Raw genomic sequence first — 13300 nt, forward strand, 5'->3', positions numbered from 1 at the left:
CACGTGCAGCCTAAGAACGAAGCAGGGCACCAAGTCCTGCTGCTGCTTGGTGCAGGAGCCACAGGGCAGGCCTGAAGCCACCTTGCCACGAGCAGAGACAGGGTGGCCTGTGGCTTCCCACTGGAGCCAAGGAGCGAGGGGAGAGGGTGGCCAGGTGGGAAGGGAACGGGGAACCTTTCCCTTTGGGAGGGAGCGAGGCACTCACCCTGCACCCCTTTACTGGCAGGACTGTGACGTGATGACCTATGTGCGAGAGACATGCGGTTGCTGTGGTGAGTGGACTATTCCCTTTCTTCAGAGCTGAGAGCCGTTGTTGGGCAGGGGGACAACAACTCGATAGATGGTGAAAGGGGCCAGCTAGAAACACTCTGCCTTTTTGCCCTCAGAGGCACGCAGGGGAAGCTGGACTTATGTCCCAAAATTTCTCTCTGCCACTGCAGATATAAAGTTTCACAGTGTAGATGACAGGATAGTGTATTACACAGTTAGGTTAAAAAGGTTTCTTTTGCTATGTCTTGACAGAAAGATGCATGTAAAATCCCTGTGCTGTCAGCTGCAGGCAGCACTACAGACGCTGTTGATGGCTGGTTTGATATTAAATGTCTCCATCTTCCCATAGATGGTCTCTCCTGCCATAGTGGCTCATTTGCACCATTGCTGACCTTCGTGATTTCCTCCTTCTTTCCCTCTCCACAGACTGTGAGAAGCGCTGCGGTGCCCTGGATATCATGTTCGTCATAGACAGCTCAGAGAGTATTGGTTACACCAACTTCACCCTGGAGAAAAATTTTGTTGTCAACGTGGTCAGCCGGTTGGGCTCCCTTGCCAAGGACCCTAAGTCGGAGACAGGTCTGGAGTGCGTGTGTGTGTGGTGGGGAGTGGCAGAAGGGGGCACCAGGAACGGGGTCTTGGATCACTCCAGCTTCCATATTTCCGCATTTGTCTGTAGCTGCCCTAGTCTGCATCCATATGCTCAGCATTTTCACAACAGTTTCTGTTCTTCTCTTTTCAGCTTTGTAGGCCAATTGAGCAGTTATTTGCTAATATGAAAGTTTGCTGACTTTCTCCACTTTTCATTTCAAAGCCAAGTAATGTCGATGCTTCATTGGCAGGCGCCCGTGTTGGAGTGGTACAGTACAGTCACGAGGGGACCTTTGAAGCCATCAAGCTTGATGATGAGCGCATCAATTCACTGTCAAGCTTCAAGGAAGCAGTGAAGCGTCTGGAGTGGATTGCTGGAGGCACCTGGACACCTTCTGCCCTGCAGTTTGCCTACAACAAGCTCATCAAAGAAAGCCGTCGAGAGAAAGCCCAAGTGTTTGCTGTGGTGATCACAGATGGGCGCTATGACCCTCGTGATGATGACAAGAACCTAGGAGCTCTTTGTGGCAGGGATGTGCTCGTCAATACCATTGGCATTGGAGACATATTTGATCAGCCAGAACAGAGCGAGACCCTGGTCTCCATTGCCTGCAATGAACCCCAGCGAGTCCAGAAGATGAGGCTCTTCTCAGACCTGGTGGCAGAGGAATTCATTGACAAGATGGAGGACATGCTTTGCCCAGGTCAGTACCTGTCCTAGCACTTACAGGAACTGGAGTTTTCTGGCAGTGGGGTTTGCAGACATTGTGTCCCAGCAGGTCCCAACTCACAAGTTGAGTCATTCATGGTGGGTGGACTGACCTTTATGTAGCCCTGAATAAACAGTCCTTCCTCAGATAAGTTGGCCTTTTGGGCTGTTGTCCTTTCCCCTTATGAGAAACCTGCCACTCTGATTGTGCAAGCAGTGAAGGGGGATGGTTGCACATCATTCAGTTTTCCTTGTTTCTTTTCCTTCCAGATCCCCAGATCGTCTGCCCTGAGCTGCCCTGTCAGACAGGTAAACATTACAAATAGCTTTGTGCCATCTACACATAGTTGTAGGTCCAGGGGAGAGTGAACAAGACTCAAGAGTGGGAGGGGATGTGCAAGGCTGTTCATTACCTTTGCACATCAGGGAGTTCGGGAAATAGCATTATTTCACATCAGGAGAGGCTCTGGGTTTTCATCCCCTGCTCTTTCCTGTCCCTCTGAGTTTTCTTCACAGGTAGGTACTAGTGCATTGTGTTAGTGTGTGAGCATTGCTCAGCTCTGGTATTTCTCCCGGACATGGAGAAATTTGTGGGACCCACCAGGTTTTGGCCTCCAAGCTGACCAATGAATTTCTCACTTGCTCCATGTCTTTATTACGTACTACCCCTTTCTAAACTCTGCCATCCACGCAACCTTTGAAATCCAGAGTACAACTTGCAGCACTGGGCAGGATGCTCCTTGTGAATGATGAGGGCAGAACAGAGGGTAGGGAGAGTTTGGAAAACAACACTATAGTGGACTGAAAGCTTTGGCTTCTCTAACACTGGCTGTGTTTTAATTAACAATTAACTCAGGGTGTTGGATCAAAGGAAAAAGGCTGTAAGGATTGATCCTCTGGTATGAGAGATGGCTGCTGCTTGCTGCAGGTGGTTTTACCTGATCACAATTTGCTTATTAAAGGGCAGATCTGCGACTCCTAGAGATACTGTCTGAGTCTCCGCACCTGTTTAAATACAACAGATGCACTCTTTGCTGATATACACAAAGCTTAAAGGGGACAAAGTTTTGCCAGTTCTTGCAATTTTTTTAACTCTACTCTTGCCATGAGCATGTTTTTCTGAAAGCCCACACTTCAACTCAGTATTATACAGAATTTCAACTTTAATTTTCAAAGAAGTCCCTTCATTTCCATACAAAGCAAATGGAAAATGGTCCCAGAATGATGAGAAATCTGAAGACAGAAAAGCTGTATTATTCCTGTCTAAAATCTCTGACTGCTATGCTAATATTCTCAATATTTGCACCTGGCTATGCAGAGAAAGCAGTGCTAAACCATGGTGCTGAGCCATCCACACACACTCCTCTACAGTGTCTTCTAAGGAGCTTTGTCCTGTGGATCTCTGCAATGAAGGTGACTTCTCCATGCCACACTGGTGACTGCTCAGGTGTCTTTGAAGGTTTTGGTCTTTGTAGCCTGCCTATTTCTGAGGAAAACTGTAGGAGAGACTGACCTGAGCAGTTGAGTTCATGTTCTCCTAGGCTTTGGCCATCAAAACCCTCCAAAGCAAAGCAAATTTGGCTGTCCTTTCTTTGTAGTGCGCTTGGGTGTCTCTGTTCCTGATGCAAAGTGAGAACACTTCGCTGTACCTGCTACCACTGAGGACCAGAACAGAAACGGTAGCTGGGGCTCAAGGAGGCACCTGAAGGTGTTCTCTCCTGGGGTAATGCTTCAAACCATGCCACAGGCAGGCCAGGACAAGTGCAGGCACTTACACCTGGGCCCCAGAGGACATGGGAGGTGGAATGATATGCCTGGGTAGGTGTGGACCTCCTCTGAAAGTGCCACCACACCCTTCTCCACAAAGCAGAAGTTACTCTGATGTGCAAGGATCTGTGCTAGGCCTGGTAGGCCAAGTTTTAAGTGATACACAGAGATTCAGGGGCCTTTGGGCAAAGTGCCATCCAGCTGCTGCACTGGATGGTCCATAATACATTATTGTCATGAGCCTTTCTAGATGAAGGGTTTGCGATGATCTCATTTGCATAGTGGTAAGGAAAGGTGTTGGATGAGTTGTGACATAAGGAGTGCAACAGAGCCTGGGGGTTCTCTGGCTCAGTGTTCACCTTCCTCTTGTTTCCTGAGAACATTTTCAACAGTTGGTGCCAATTTAAATGCAAATGTTTGGAATGGAGATGGTGCCTTTTGCAGGATACATGTGTGAGCTTCATGCATATCTGGTGGATGTGTCCAGCTGCAGATGCATCAGACAGGTTCAGGTTGCAGGGGGTTGGGGAGCTATGCTCAGCCCTGGTCTTGGGCTTTAGGCCTTAGGTTGTCAGAATTGCAGTCCTGGCACTTCAAAGAGCAAATCAATTGCTCCTGCCGTGTACCCTAGCTCCAGCCTGTGTTTTGTCAGCAGGATATGGCAAGGATGAGCTATTACATGCACCCAGCTTCTTCTCCGCTGCCTTGCAGCACTGGGCATGTCATCAGTCTGAGTTCTCATCTGCAGATGAAGGCATGCTGCCTCTCAGTGCTTTGACTAAGGAAATTCCCTGTTTTCAAGGCAGATCCTTGTCTTCCTTTAACCTTCCATCAACTACTGTGGTGCTTACTGGGTGCTGGAGCGTTTCTTGATTTGGGCTCGGTTAGGGTTTAGCATTTATGCTGAGCAAATATGAACTGACCACTTGCTTTGATGGAAACCGCATGATGCTCTGTGAGGCTCTTTCTAACCCATGCAAAAGGGCTTTGAGCTTTGGGATTTTATTCAAATTTAAGGTGAGCACAGCCAGGTGGAGACTGAGGTTCTCGGGGTCCTGAAGAGCTTGGAAACCACACGGGAGCACTATACACCACAGGACAGTAACTCCAGCCAAAGCGTGGTGGGCTGAGTGCCAAGCAAGTTCACATAATGCTCTCTCTTGGAAGTCTTTCTGGCTCCCTGGCATGCATACAATTTGCATGTGACAGAGTTCAAAGACACATGGTGGCTGGTATCAATGAATCCCATGTGCAGAAAGAAGTTGGACTTTGTGGCCTTCTTTGTAATTACTGTTTTGTCCGTTGTGAATATGCTGGACTAGTAGGTAGGAATTGGGTGGTTAAGTTTTCATGTCATTTTCTGAGCCCTCTTCATTATGTGCAGTTTAAGTCAGTATGAATCCCATGGTTCCTTGATCATAAATGTGGCAGAAAGTTAGTTGCCCTGACACTAAATTGTCAAATGCTGTTCATTCTATCACACTTGTAAGATACAATCATTTGGTCATAAGCATAGTGAGTTCACTTCTCAGAAATAGGCAACTGATCATATTTTCTTACTTATTCTGTGCTCCCTGTGCTCTTCAGGATTTAGTAATTCCTGATTCCCCAAGTCAGATGCCCCAGGCAGAACACCTGTCTATACAAATATCTAGTTTGTCCCCAGCCTGTGGAAGCACAGGTGCATTAGGGTCTGTACTCCCCTTGTCTGGCCTCTCTAGGGTAGATCCTTTCCTATCGATGCTCTATCCCAGGTCCCTGTAAGGGCTGTTTTGCAGTGCACTGACAGCCTTCCCTTCTTCACCAGTGATCTTTGGCTCCAGCCCTTCCTGTGAGAGCTGCAGGAAGGGTTTGGTTGCAGTGAGGGAGCCACGTCCTCCTCTGGGACCTATATTCCAGCACCGCTGCTGACACTTAGAGCTTGAGATTTAAAATCTGGCTCTGATTTTTACTTCTTTGTCCCTCATTAGCTCTGTTCTCCTGTGGTGCAGTGTGCATAGGAAGCCAGGTAGCATTCAGAGACACGGCCATTACTAGAAAGCCCTGAAAATATTCTTTTGACGCTCACTTGCAGATGACAGGAACCCTGGGAACGTAAACCCACTTATTTTCCGCCCCATGGAAGAGGGAGTCAACATAAATTTCCCCAGCACCATACATTCGATCGCCCAGTTCCTAAACGCCACGCGGGAAACCCAGGACCCCAGAATGTACACCCAGCTGGTGGCCACTTTGGCCTTTACCGCCGAAAAAGCCAAGTTTGCCACTGGAAATGAGCGGCAAGAGTGGATGGACCTGTTCATTGACACCTTCAAAATGGTGCACAGCGAGATTGTGGGGGACCCAGAAACCGTGCTAGGGCTTTGCTGATATCTCTGTTCTAGATCACGTAAAGTGGGTGGAAGCAGAGGTTGAGCGGGGTTGGAGAATTTTTTGGCGCTGCAATCGTCTTTCCTTGAGTGCCTGTTTGGCAGAGGGGCCAGGTACATTGGCAGAAGCTTTTAGTTTAGGAGAAACACAGGCAGTGAAACAGCTTGGCTGGGCGCAGCCAGGGATGTGACAAAAGGGGCAGACCTCTCCGGCTTGGCTGGGTGGCGAGCATGGCAGCTTTCTCCAGAGATGCTCTTGCTTTGCCTGCTGCTTTTCTGCAGGGAAGCTGCCAGGCCCTGGCAGGATGGCAGCACTGCCTTGGTCTCTGAGCCAACCATGCTGCTGTCCTTTATCTTCCTGCTCCTGCCGTGCTCTGGCAGCCTGGTGCATCCCAGTCCTCACCTGCACGTGAGTGGGAGGCTCCACCACAGAGACTGTGGCACATGTGGCTGCTGGCCAGAGCCAGCCCCTTGTTGGCAGTGAACCCAGTGATGCACTTTTCCTACTCTTTCCTACATTTGTCTTTGCTGACTGCTTCTGAAGCATCTTCTGTGTCCTCTTGCTGGCCTACTGTGAGGGCTCTCTTCAGGTCCTGCAAACCAGTTGTGTGGCAAGACTGGCAAAGCAAAGCACATCTCTTCTCGCTGCAGTCAGTGTTCCTGTACAAGCACTCAGTAGGCAGTTAGGGTTACTGAAGGGGAAGAGCAAGGAGTACAAAAGGGGAGCATCCCTGGCTTTGCATCAAGAAGCAAAACCTGAGGAGTGCTTCTGTCAGAAGCTGTATAAGCTGTGTGTGCCTTTTACTCTGCTTGTACACTTGTGTTTCCTTTGTCTTAATTAGCTATGTGTATGTATTCATATCTAGGAGACAGAGATTATATAGGACCAGGAAGTCCTAAGCAAAAATCCATGACTGCACAAACCTCTGTGATACATTACATAAGCTATTTAAAAGCAAGTATTTAAACTTGATGTAGTCCATGAAATCCATACCCAGTGCTAGTTTGGTTCAGAGAGAGTACAGACCCACCACTAGTGCTGGGGATAGATTCACTTTGATGAGGAGTGATATTTCCATGAGCTCGGCTACCACTGGTTTTCACAAAAAGTCAGGTAGATGACTGCCATTTGTGTCTCCGGAATATTTACTGACCTCTAAACCTGTAAGGAGAAAACAGAGCATTTTGCATGCCCATGCAAACACAGAAGTGTTTACTGCCAGCAAGTGGATCTTGCAGTCTCTCTAACTGACATGGTATTATTGCAATAAAGTATACTGAGCAAACGTCATATTTAATGGGCAGAATGGAGATGTACAGTCTTTAAAAATGTGGTTGGGCTGTAATGAACTCTGTTGCAAGGTGTGTAAAGGGGAGCCAGTTGCCGTACTGTAGCCAAGCTCAGAAACAAGCACTGGAACAAGGAACTTGCCCACTTTGAACATTTTACAGTGTTTTATTTCAGCTCCATTTCAACATCTGGGGCTTGCCAATGCACGTTAGAAGTTTTCCAGTGGCAGACACACAGGAGAGATGTTTATGTTGTTCAGCACATGAACAAGCCTGGCACGCTGCACCAAAAAGAAAAAAAAAAAAAGGTTCCAGCATTTCAGCACTTCTTGCTCCCAGTCTGTGCAATGCCAGGGAGTTCAGAGATCTCCACTGCTGGGATATAATAGGGGGAAAAGGATTCAGAGAGCTTTAAATGGTGTGCTAGGAGTTTTAGGTGAAAGTCTAGTATCCACCTGTGCTTGAGTCCATATGCTAATTTGTGGTCGTAATCCACATATTCCAGATAGTCTGTGCAAAGCCACACTCCCTACTGTTTTGATTTTTACCCTAAAATTAGGATGTGACAGCCTGCTGAGTCTGAATGACTGAATTCAGGGTAGTTAATTAAACTGCTCCAGCCATCATGCTAGAGGGAAAACCCCAAGGAAACACTGATTTGAAAAGAACATCTCAAGGCTGGGACATCTTGCGGAGCAAGACTGGGATTCAGCAGGATTTCAGAAAAGCAGATTTAGACCTCACGACAGTGGTTGTTTCATTTCCTCGGAAATATTTCCTAGCAAAGCAGGACAAAAAATCTGAGAGAATGTCTTTGCCTCAGCAGTGTTTTGAGACAGAGGCATGTGGGTGCAGTGGTGGTTTGCTAACATAATCCTGGCTAATCCTCTGACAAAACCAGTTAGATGTCATCGCAGCTGCAGTTCCTTCAGTGAGGGGGCAAAGCTGTTGCACAGAGAGGACAGGTCAGAGACTGGGGAGAGCTCAGGGGAAGGCCAATCCCCACCTCTCTGGGGACACAGAGGGACTGTGAAAGGGGGAAGCCCTGGAGGAGGCTGGGAGACCATTTGCCTCCTCACTGCCTCCCACTTCAGCTGTGAACACTGTGAAGTGCTAGAGGAAGTAAAAGCTCCCCAGGTCTTAGGTGAAGCAGGAACATTATGTGAACAGGTGCGGTTACTTTGCACATGCACGTCATTACTGATGTCAGGAAAATTAACATTATTTCTGCAGTTCTGCTTTTTGTGCCACTTCTGTTAGGCAGCCTCAGCTGTTTCCTCGCACTCGGTATACAGTACGGTGAGCTGCAGGCATCCGTGCCTTGCTGTGAGATGCATTAGAAGGACCAGTGCTCCAATTAAAAGCACAATGTGAAGATTTTAGTTGGGCTAATCTGCGGTGGTGCTTCCAAGAGCTTATCTCACAGGACCATATACAGCTAAGGACAAGAATCTTGTTCCTTGCTGCAGGAAAGGGAACTCTGGTCCATGCTGCCCAGACATGGGAACCGAAGCGTGGTACTGAACAGGACAAACCCAAGGTTTTGCTGTCACTGTACTGCCCTGCTCATCTATGTTACATCCTCCTGGGATAACTCATATGTGAAGGCATGAGATCACACAGTCCAAAGGCAGCCCTTTCCAGCTGTGAGGAGCATGGGGAGTTTTTCTGGGGAACACTCCTGCAGTAGACACTGGCAGAGGGCTGCCTGGAGAGCCAGCCGCGTGTTAGGGGGCTGTGGGCAGCCTCATCTAGTGGGGGGTGTCCCTGCCCATGGCAGGGGGCTGGAACCAGGTGGTGCTGTGATTCTGTTGGCCTCACCGAAGCTCCACAGAGGGACTCTTACGTCTGCTTAACTAGGAGCTACTAACGATTACCTTAGGTCATTTTGGAGTGTGAGGGGGCAGTTTGTGCTTGTAATCACAACATGACTATGTGTAGACAAACACCAGGGGAGACAGACTGGTAGCACTTCTCTGACTCAATATGCAGCCCTTTCTTCCACCTACTCACTTCCACCAGCTTTTCAGACCCCTGCCCAGATTTCAGACTGTGGTTGAAGGGGGCATGCCTTTCCACCTTTCCCTTTTGTGACTGCACAGAGCAGGGGAGCACTTGGAGTTCACTGGTGCAGGCGCTGCCAAGGCAGAATTTCCTTGTGGCAGCAGCACCTGCATGCTGGGAACTGCAGCACCTATGTACCTATAGACAACATTTCTCAAAGAAGGTTGGCCAGAGGTGAGTACAGAACTTTATTGCTTTAAAGGAATGAAGTATTGCAGTTGAATTTGGAAATGTGCTATTAAAAAAGCTCACGGGGAAAAACAGAATCACTAAGAGGTTGCTTTCTCCTTCAGTCAGAATTGACATTGCAGAGGCCTGTCGTTTGCAGTAAGTCAATGTACAGCAAGCACCATTCAAGACACACCATTATTATAGGTATATTTTACAGTGTGGGCTAAGAAATACAAGTCTGCAAGGTCAGAGAAAATGAAACAAAAGCAACCATGGACTTTAGCAATGTCCAGCGAGTTTGATTAAACTACAAGTACCTGTATCCGGTGTTGATGTTTTGTTATGGAAAGAAGTGGTGTCAAATAGTCTGCGAGTTCAACAATATGCAGTGTCAGCTACGCTGGGAGCACAGTCCCCTGTTGCTGAATTCGTTGCACACTGTCTAGTCCCAAGAGCACATGTATCTATTTTGCTTAAAGTACAGTTTTGCTGTTTGCCAAGTGTTGACTACACATGTATATATATACACACGTCATACTTTCATACTAAACAGTGATTCATTTGTTGTTCACCTCATACAAGGACTTACAAAACGCTTTGGTTCAGCATTCCACCGTGCTGAATGCAGCCCCAGGTATAACAGCACTCAGCACTGAGGAAGCGCTTTGTCAAGTTGGATTTGTTCACTATATGGAAATTCAACCTAACGTGATGTTCCTATTGTGGAAGTTGCCCCTCGATACCAGAAATGGATGTTCAGGCTGGAGTTGCTCCAGAATCACCTGGTCCTTGCCAGTCATGCAACACAACATGACATCTGCTCCAGTACCTTTTTGAGACTCAGTCTCAGTCTGCGCCGCAGAATTGCTCTACAGTGCAATATAGCTTTTGCCCTGCTGCCACCATGGAGGAATACCTCAGGAGGTGGACAGCCACACCACATACATCTCAAACCAGTACTGATGTTACAATTGTATTACTGGCTAGGGTTTTCAGTAGAGAAGGAACTCAGAAGAATTATTACACCAGAATGGAAGAAAATCCACCAAAGCAAAAGTGGAGGTCTTTCTCGAAGAAGCAGCGCATGCAGATGAACGTCAAATGCGTTACACATAACCACTGCAAAGTGACAAAAGAATGGTTCATAACTAGCACCTGACTCCACATATTACAGTTTTCTTCCACTTTTTTTTCTGAGTTCACTCACTGCATATATTCATATGCCTACATGCCTTGCTTTGTGGACAGGTGCTGTTCTGAGTGGCTGAAGGACAATGTTGCACTGTGTTTCATTTAAATATTGGTCTTTGTTATTTATTACAAAAGCTGCTTTACAATGTGCAAGTGCACCAGCAGGGATAGAGCCCTGTTTTCCAACCATATGACCCGACCTTTATGTAAACTCTTCAGGAATTGGTAATTACTGACTAAACTAATTTGGGTGAAAGGTATGAAATCAGCTTTATCCCTACAAATTTTTGTGTGAAAACTAACTCTGAAAGTAAGCCGCTCTCTAGAAATTACCGAGATGTAAGACAAGCACTGTGTGCTGTTGATCTGCATATAGACCCCTTATATATAAAAGCTGGGCACTTTTCTAAGAAGGTGGCTGTAATTCTAGAGCTGAAATGCACAAAATGCTCAAACCTGTCTAATGCTTGGATGCTTCTGGAGGTCTATCCTGGGTGCTAGAATTAATATTCATTCCTCATGCCCAGGAACTGAGGGAATCAAAAGCAAAGGCCCAACATTACCAGCCACAAAGATGGGCTTTGGCATCATCGTGGGGCTTGTCCTTCTTTGGAAAAGACTGGAGCCCAAGCTGCATGAGGCAAGCCCCAGCCTTATTCTGTAGGCTTTCTCATGCTCCCAACTTTTGTTTTTTTCTTTCTCCTGCAGAGCTTGCAGTGGCCCAGTGTACACAGCGCCCCGTTGACATTGTCTTCTTGCTTGATGGCTCTGAAAGAATCGGGGAGCAGAATTTCCACAGGGCCCACAACTTTGTGGAGGAGGTTGCCCGACAGCTCACACTGGCCAGGAGCAACAACGACAACATGAATGCCCGGATTGCACTGCTGCAGTACGGCAGTGAGGGAGAGCAGAACGTGGTCTTCCCGCTGACCTACAACCTGACAGAAATCTCCAATGCCCTGGCACAGATCAAGTATCTGGACTCATCCTCCAACATTGGGTCAGCCATCATACACGCCATCAACAACATTGTGCTCAGCCCAGGAAACGGGCAGCGAGTTGCCCGGCGCAACGCTGAGCTCTCCTTTGTCTTCATCACTGATGGCATCACAGGAAGCAAGAACCTCGAGGAGGCCATCAACTCCATGAAGAAGCAAGATGTCATGCCCACAGTAGTGGCTCTTGGGAGTGACGTAGACATGGATGTCCTGCTGAAGCTTGGCCTTGGGGACCGGGCAGCCATCTTCCGGGAGAAGGACTATGACAGCCTCTCCCAACCCAGCTTCTTTGACAGGTTCATTAGGTGGATATGTTAATTGAATAGAGTGCACATGTCCTCCTCTCACCAGTATACACACCCCAGATATTACCTGTTTTATTTTCTTCTCTCTGTATGGTTGCTAGCAACTCTGAGCTGGCCTAGAACAGTGTGTATGCAGCTGCCCTCTGGGTCCTCCTTTCTGGCCAAAATTCAGACCTCTCTTTTGATTTTCATGATGAAGTCACATATCTTACATTTATGGTGCTAATTAAAACCAAGATCTAAGCAGGATACAGAGCCATATGATGTATGTCTGTAAAGCTTTACACACACCAAGCTATGCCTTGTGTATGAACTGTTATCCTTGGAGGGCTTATCAGAGAAGCAAGAAACCTTTCCAGTTTAGTAGGACAAATGATCATCTCTAGTGTCCAAAAACTCCCAATCTCCCTGAGCGTCCTTTGAGGAGCTTTATGATTGTGCCATCACCCATTCTTTAGCAAACCCTTTTCCCAATTATATCATCCTTTTTGTTCTCTTGGGATTTCTGCCCCTGAGAGGACTGAGCAAGTTTCTGACACATCCCGTGCTGCTTGAAGTGGTCAGTGACTTGCTTTCCTTTTGCATGGCCCTTGGTTGGTTGCTCCGTTTTCCCCGGCAGCAGTGGGATGTTTAAAGGTTTTGCTGCCTTCAACAGCTGTCTGCAGGTGCTCCTTTTGGTGCTCTATCAATCCTAAATTTCACACATCAGCTTAAAGACCTTCATTCTCCTTCACTTCTTTCAGCCATTCCAACTTTCACCAGAACCTGTTCATTTATTACAGCACCCAAAATACTGGCTGAGAGGGGCAGCATGCCTCCCAGCAAGTCACAAAATACTGTGCAGCACATGGAGCTGCCTTCATGTCATCCCAGAGTGCTCAAAGCAACTATGGTGCCTTCTTCCCACCAGTATCTCCTGAACAATACCCAGATTTGAACTTGAATTGTGCTGCCTGCAAAAATAAACAAATAAACTCTTTTCACCCTATTCTGAAAAAGCCTCTTTATTCTGTAGTTTCTCTCGTCTCTTTGTTGTTGTTGTTGTTGTTGTTGTTATTGCTGTTTGTTTCTAATGAGCAGCTGAGTCTCCTCTCAGTGTTAAGCTGGTAAGTCAGGATAAGTTTGTCTTCTTTATTTCCTTGAAAATGCTGGAGCACAAGGCCAGGGGCCCATGCAGCACAGGGCACTGCTGAGGTCCTGAAGGACCACAGGAGGCTGATGGACCCCTCCAGTCCTCCTCACTGCCCAGCACCTCCAGTTCCCTCACAGACCTGTTCCGCTGCCCCAACCCCAGACATCCACAGTGCCCATTGAGACCCCGATCTCGCAGCAATGCCTTCACCCCTCCCCTGGTTCATGTTCCCTTGGCGCAGGGCTGCTGGTCAGGCGTGTTAAGGGAGGTGAAGAGCAACAAGAGCACAGCCACCTCCTCCAGCTGCTCTGGCCCAGGGATGGCACCACAGGCCAGGGTGCCGTTTCCCAGCCTGGCTCTGGGAGCTGGAACGGGGGTTCACTCACCACATACAGGTCTCACCAGCAGCAGGCATTTAATCATCACAGCTCACATAAACACAG

At 47.7% G+C, this 13300-nt stretch overlaps 1 protein-coding gene across 2 annotated transcripts in view; it reads left to right on the forward strand.

Annotated features, from left to right (window-relative positions):
• Positions 1 to 12713, forward strand: part of COL6A2 (collagen type VI alpha 2 chain) — a 29369-nt gene extending 16656 nt beyond the window's left edge. The window contains exons 24-28 of one of the 2 annotated variants that reach the window (XM_040560826.1): positions 227 to 272; positions 697 to 849; positions 1113 to 1565; positions 1841 to 1879; positions 11131 to 12713. In XM_040560826.1, the coding sequence (XP_040416760.1) occupies positions 227 to 272; positions 697 to 849; positions 1113 to 1565; positions 1841 to 1879; positions 11131 to 11738 (1299 nt within the window). In that variant the 3' untranslated portion in view covers positions 11739 to 12713. Of the gene's footprint in view, positions 1 to 226; positions 273 to 696; positions 850 to 1112; positions 1566 to 1840; positions 1880 to 5411; positions 6998 to 11130 lie in introns of those variants that run through there. The other variant, XM_040560827.1, reaches the window with a different exon arrangement.
• The last annotated feature ends 587 nt before the right edge of the window (positions 12714 to 13300 follow it).

This window comes from Cygnus olor, chromosome 6 (assembly GCF_009769625.2).
Source record: "Cygnus olor isolate bCygOlo1 chromosome 6, bCygOlo1.pri.v2, whole genome shotgun sequence".
Lineage (NCBI taxonomy): Eukaryota > Metazoa > Chordata > Aves > Anseriformes > Anatidae > Cygnus > Cygnus olor.